At 33.1% G+C, this 6,165-nt stretch overlaps 1 protein-coding gene across 18 annotated transcripts in view; it reads left to right on the forward strand.

Annotated features, from left to right (window-relative positions):
• Positions 1–5,833, forward strand: part of C2CD5 (C2 calcium dependent domain containing 5) — a 138,932-nt gene extending 133,099 nt beyond the window's left edge. For all 18 annotated transcript variants that reach the window (XM_044679335.1, XM_044679331.1, XM_044679334.1 and 15 more), the window contains 2 exons: positions 51–197; positions 4,587–5,833. In XM_044679335.1, the coding sequence (XP_044535270.1) occupies positions 51–197; positions 4,587–4,718 (279 nt within the window). In that variant the 3' untranslated portion in view covers positions 4,719–5,833. The remainder of the gene's footprint in view (positions 1–50; positions 198–4,586) is intronic.
• The last annotated feature ends 332 nt before the right edge of the window (positions 5,834–6,165 follow it).

Here is a 6,165-nt window from a genome sequence, read left to right on the forward strand (position 1 = left end):
TTTAGCATATTGCCTAGAATATATATAATATACATCTTTTTTTCACTTAGGAAGGAGGAGTCAGTGGTTTTCTCCATGCTTTTATTGCTGAAGTGTTCGCAATGGTGAGAGCTCATGTGGCCGCTTTAGGAGGGAATGCAGTTGTCTCCTACATAATGAAGCAGTGTGTGTTTATGGAAAATCCAAACAAAAATCAGGTGAGGTCATCATTATATTTTACCTACCTTTTGGTAGGAAAAAATACCATAATAAAAAAACAATTCTGTGGTTTTGTGTTTTCTGTTGTGCAGAACTCTACTGGTTTAATGAATGTGTAAATAATTGTGGCTAGATTTCACTGAGGCACTTTTTGTAACTTCTTTGGTTCTAGAGCTTTCTTTACTACTTTGGAAGTTGAATTGCTAGAGTCAGCTTTTTTCTATGTCTCGTGGCACCCAGTAGTTGATACAGGAGAGCCAGTATTACCTCTTCCAGAACTCAAAATCTGACCTCAATTGGGAAGAGGTACTGTCTTATTGTTCAATTCCTGACCACCTTTGTGGTAAAGAGACGCAGCTTCCAGGGAGAAAGTTGGGCTTTAATTGGTAAGGGGAAAGAGACATCTGGCTGTTTTTATTCTTTCTTTTCCCTTCAGTAATATTGGAATTTTCCTTATGACTTTGTTATGTTTATTTAATTTTTAAACTCTCACAAATGCCTTTTCTTGGCTTTTGAGTTATGATAATAAAAATTATAATAAAAATTTAAAAATCAATGTTTTAAAAAATCCTATTAAAATATAATTGGAACATTAGGGAAAAAAACATCAAAGAAGATACATCTAAATTCTTGGGTTAGAAATAAAGAGAACTAAGTTTTGGCGCCCAGTTCTAGTAGCACCAGGGCTAACTGCAATGTCAAGCAAGTCATTTAACTTCTCAGAGGAAATACTTAAATTACTAAATTGCACAGGCATTTACTATACATGCATGTGTACAAAAAATTTACTTACTACTTGGTTTTTCTTTACCTTTAAGCCCTGCATTTTTTTTGTCCATTGTGTTATATATTACTTGTGGAAATATAAAAAAAAAATCATCATGGTACTGGGAAATTTTAATATTTATTTTTGGTAAGTTTCAGCAGAATTAAAGATGAAGACTATTTCTAGTGATTTATGGTTTCAAAATAGAAATTGGGCCCTTCTCTAAAGTTAAAAATGTTTAGAAAGGTAACAAAATGATTCTCTCTCCCAATTTAGTCACTAATCCCCTTAAGTTTGTGTTACTCTTCTGAGGAAGAGCAGTTATTCTGTATCATCAGAAAACATAGCAAACATAACCTCTACCATGTCAGATCACAACCTCTCATTGCTTTAGTAGACAGTTTCATGATTTCCTATGGAGAAAATATATCGGTCATCTGGCAACTCCTGCTCTGATGATGAACCTCTTTCCAATTTTAGTTCTGCTGATTCTTGGACATTACCAGGCCAACATCTTTTTATTTTGGAAGGACCTGCAAGATCTCATATGCTGATAGAGCCTTTGAGAATCCAGAGTTACCACTAAATCACAGTGAGGCATTGGAATATGCTGACTTAAAATGCATTTTAAAAGGAGGGCTTTTTCCCCTACATCGTTGATCTGATTTTATTATTTTCTCTCCTCTTGGTGATGTAGAATGGATAGTCAAAGTAATGTGTATTTTTCCTCCAGACCACACTGCCTACCTGTATTGAATTAATAATGCAGCCAGTATTTATTCTTACTGTGTATACTAAAAAAGAAATACCTGAATCCTAGGAGGGAAACTGGGGGCTGGGTATCAATTAACACTCCTAATTCTTTTCTTCTTCAAATTCCCAAATATTTTTTTGCATGTTGTTTTGGTGACTGTCTTGTTTAAGGTAGGTGAGTAGTATATTTGAAATTGGGATGATTGAGAAGAGTTAAAAGATAATTGCTGCTTGATGATATAATGAAGATTTCAAAGAGCTCAACTACATATCATCTTTCCTTTCTAATCAATCTATATTTCACAGTAGTCATATTAACTGATCAATACATACCTGGTGACCTAGTCCCCCATTCTCTCTTTTGAGTTATCTGAAGCTGACTGGGGATTTAATAAGTCAGGTGGCATGGAAAGATTTTTGGAGTCATGCTTGAAACAGAACAGACCCTTCCCCTCTGACAATTGCTGCATGACTGTGGGAAAAGGTGGGCGCGAAGCAAAATAGTTTTCTTCAGGAGCTATCAAAAGTTATCCAAAGGCACCAGTGTGGAAACAAAGGAAATAACCAAATGGATTTTTAAAGACAGATTTGGAAAGGGGAGGCAAAGGCAGGTAATGGAAAATGATTTCTTAAATTTGGGCATTGTCTTATAAGATGTGTGTGCCTGAGCTTAGAAAGGAAAAGTAGGGGCAACAAAATGGTTTTTTAAAGCTGTCTTTTGGAAAAGAAAGAGGAAGATCATAGAAGGGATAAAATGTGGATACTCAGGGTGGATGAATTAATTATAACAAATAACAGAGAGGGAAGAGATACTGGATTCTTGTTTTACTTGGTTTCTTTTTTCTATAAGGAAAATAATCTTTGGTCTGGAAAGGCCAGTAAAAATGACTAAAAAGTCTAGATAAGCAGGGAGATAGGTAGAGAGCCTGTAGCTGCCTTTGATGAGTTTAAATCACTCCACAAGACCCAGCTGAACCATACCTTCAGGTACTAAAAGAACTGGTAAGTGTAATTGTTCTTCCACTTCCTATGGTCTCTGGAAGATCATAGAGAATTGGAGAGTCAGAGCAGAAAATAGAGGACAGTTTAAAAAAATTGGAATGGAGGACCTTGTGCAGTGTATAACAATGAACTTATCTTTAATTCCTCCCAAAAATATGAAATATATTAACGAGGTCTAGTTAAAATCTAGAAAAGGAATCAATAATCATATAGCACCATCATAGCTTCATCAAAACAAGGTCATGCCAGAATAATCTCATTTTCTTTTTTGACAAGGTTCTTTTGTTGGTAGATTAGGGAAATGCCATAGCAAGACATTTGACAGTCTCTCATGCTATTCTTGTGGGAAAAAATGGAGAAATATGACCTAGATTATAGTTATATATTTTGTAATTTTTAAATATATATGTATATATAAATATACCCGTAACCATTATGTATACATGTATATATAAAGTAATTATGTGTGGTTATGGGTATATTTATAACTTGTTCAATGTCGGAGCCCATTATTGGCTTGATGTAAAGTTGGAAAAATGACTCTAATGGAATGCCCAAGGATCTGTTTTTAGCCCTATAGTCTTTAACATTTTATTCTCTGAATTAGATAAAGCTATAGATGGCATACTTATCAAATTTTCAGATGACAAAATTGGAGATACCTAACAGTCTAGATAAGAACCAGTGTTCAAAACTAACAGAATTGTTGAGTTAAATCAATCAAAATTAAATTTAATATAGACAATGTCTTATACTTGGGCTAAAATTGAAATTACAAGATGGCAGAGGTGTATATAGAGGGAACTTCATGTGAAAATCAGGAGATTTTTAGTGGTCTGTATGAATGGATAATGTAGCAGGAGAGAAAGCTCATCTTAGGTTGCATTAAGAAAGGTATAATGTTTAGGATCAGGAAGCTGGTCATACCACAATTGATGTATTTTGTTTAATTTTGTTTGATGCACTTTAGGAAGGACTTTGGTAAGCTAAGGAGCATCTAAGTGAGCGCAAACAATCCCATGTGAGAATCTATGAGATATTTATCTAGGATCTGGATACATCATTGCCTTCTTCAAGTATTTTAAGGGCTGTCATATAGAAGGATTGGACTAATTCTGTTTTGTCCTCAAAATTGGAAATAGTATATGGAAGTTGCACACGCAAACTTAGGATTGATGTAAGGTTATATTTCCTAATGACTAGAACTATCCAGATGGGAAAATGGCTTGATAGTCAACATGTTATGAAAAGCAATGTGGTATAGTTGAAAGAGCATTGGATTTGGAGCCAGAAGACCTTGGTTGAAATACCATCTCTGCAACTTGCTACCTGTGTGAGTTCAGGAAATTTAACTGCTCTGGGCCTCATCAACAAAACGAGGAAATTGGATAAAATGGATTAGAATGGATTGAATAACTTCAAAGGCCCTTCCACCTCTAATTTTTTGATCCTATCATCTGTGAGTCTATGGTCAAAAGGTTTTGGGTTCTCCATCACTTCTTTAAGCCAAAGTGAGATGATCATTTTTCTAGTATGTTGACCTGTGTCCTTTCCAAGTTTTGTATTTATGGCCAGTTCACATAAAACTCTCTAATTCAGTTTCCTCATTTATAAATTTTGGATGTTAATACTAGTAGTGTCTTCCTCAGGATTGTTATAAAGCTCAAGTAAGATAATGTATATAAAATCCTTGGCAATTCTTATTTCATTGCCACTATAAAGCATGTTATAACTAATTTAAACAATATTGTATAGTTTGAAATGTTAGTTGTCTTTTCTTAAATGGCATTTTACCTCACAAAACAGTAGACTGCTCATACATATATTTTTTAGGTTTGTGATTGAACATTTTCTCTTGCACTTACAGGCACAATGTCTAATAAACGTAAGTGGTGATGCAGTGATTTTTGTACGTGAATCTGAATTAGAAATTATATCAACTCAACCACCCATTGCCAGCTGCCAGCCTGCATGTAGTGGAGGAGAAATTGCTACCTGAAAAAAGACCCATAGAATTGGTGCTTATTGTAAGGTATCTGCCTACTTATTCAGAGTCAATCCTTCTAGGATTTTAAAAAGTAGAGCTTAACATGAGACAATCAAGAAAGTGGGGACAGAGAAGAAACCTCTGATCTTTTAATTTTGCCTGCACAGTCTAGACAATAAGAGTATTGACTTTAGAATTTGTGAAGAAAAATGGCACAGAACTGTTGAAAAAAAGATGCATCTTACTTGTGAAATTACTTATTTTGTAATAAATTTAGAGCTCCAAATCCTATTTTTGAACAAAGTTTCTTTATTTGGAAGAAATCATTAAAAAAACAAAACAACTAAACCATGGAACATAATCAAGAAACTAGAACAGTTCCCTTGGTATAATTTTGAAATAAGCAGTAAATTCACAAATGTATTTATGAAGTAATGCTAAATAACTTAATTTGTGGAATGTGTGAGGAAAAACTTTAGCTAGTGGAAACTAAGAAAAATAAAGCTATATGGTTTTGAGTTTCTTCATATGTTTTATTTTGTTCAACATCTTGATGACTGCTACATGAGAAATAAGAAGGGTACTTATAGCAGTTTTTTCTTTCATCTAAAAGTCTTGTAATTTGCAGTTATATGGCTATAATGATCACTTAAAGAGATAATTTATCAGCACCAAGTCATTTCAGTATAAGTTTCTATAATGCTTTTTTGTCAGTAAGACAAGAAAACCATTATATAGTTTAATATCTGATTGTACCAAGCTATTTCTTAACTCTACAAATGCTAACTTTGGAAATTCAAGTATAAAATAGACCTTTATTGCAGGTTTAATCTAATTTCATCTAAATTTAGACTTCCTTGATTCAATGAGATAAAGAAATCAATTTCTAAGAAAACTCTAGCCTTTTACGGAATAATAAATGGTGCTTTAGAATATAATATGGGTTCTTCAGAGTGAGTTTAGATAGCATTTGACCTGGAAATTGTAAGTGTAACTTGAATGTAAATGTTGCATTGAATTTTCACATAGGAATAATATTTTTCCATCAATGCCAAATATCCATTGTAAGTGAATTTTTTTTTCAAAAATCACATTCCTTTTTTGCACAATAAAATTTCTGTACAAAATTTTCTTGTTTTGGTGTTTTCAAGTGAACTAACAATGTCAAAAGAATTAACAAAGAACCTTTCTTTGAATTATCATGTGTTAAGATTTTTTTGTATTTCTACTTCAATTTTATTTTTAAATAAAAAATTTGTAAAAACAATGCAAACTTGAATATCACTGAAGTGCCTTTTGCTTTAAGAGCTGTGTTTTTTGAAACTCAGTCTAGCTAAAAATCTTGTTCTGATTTGTTAGTAATATAACTAGCATTATCGTCATATCAAAATGATTAATCACAGATTTTCTTCTCAAGTATATTATGGTATCTTTCTTTTCTTTGGTTGTGTTCAGGTTC

This window comes from Gracilinanus agilis, chromosome 5 (genome assembly GCF_016433145.1).
Source record: "Gracilinanus agilis isolate LMUSP501 chromosome 5, AgileGrace, whole genome shotgun sequence".
In the NCBI taxonomy this organism is placed as follows: Eukaryota; Metazoa; Chordata; class Mammalia; order Didelphimorphia; family Didelphidae; genus Gracilinanus; species Gracilinanus agilis.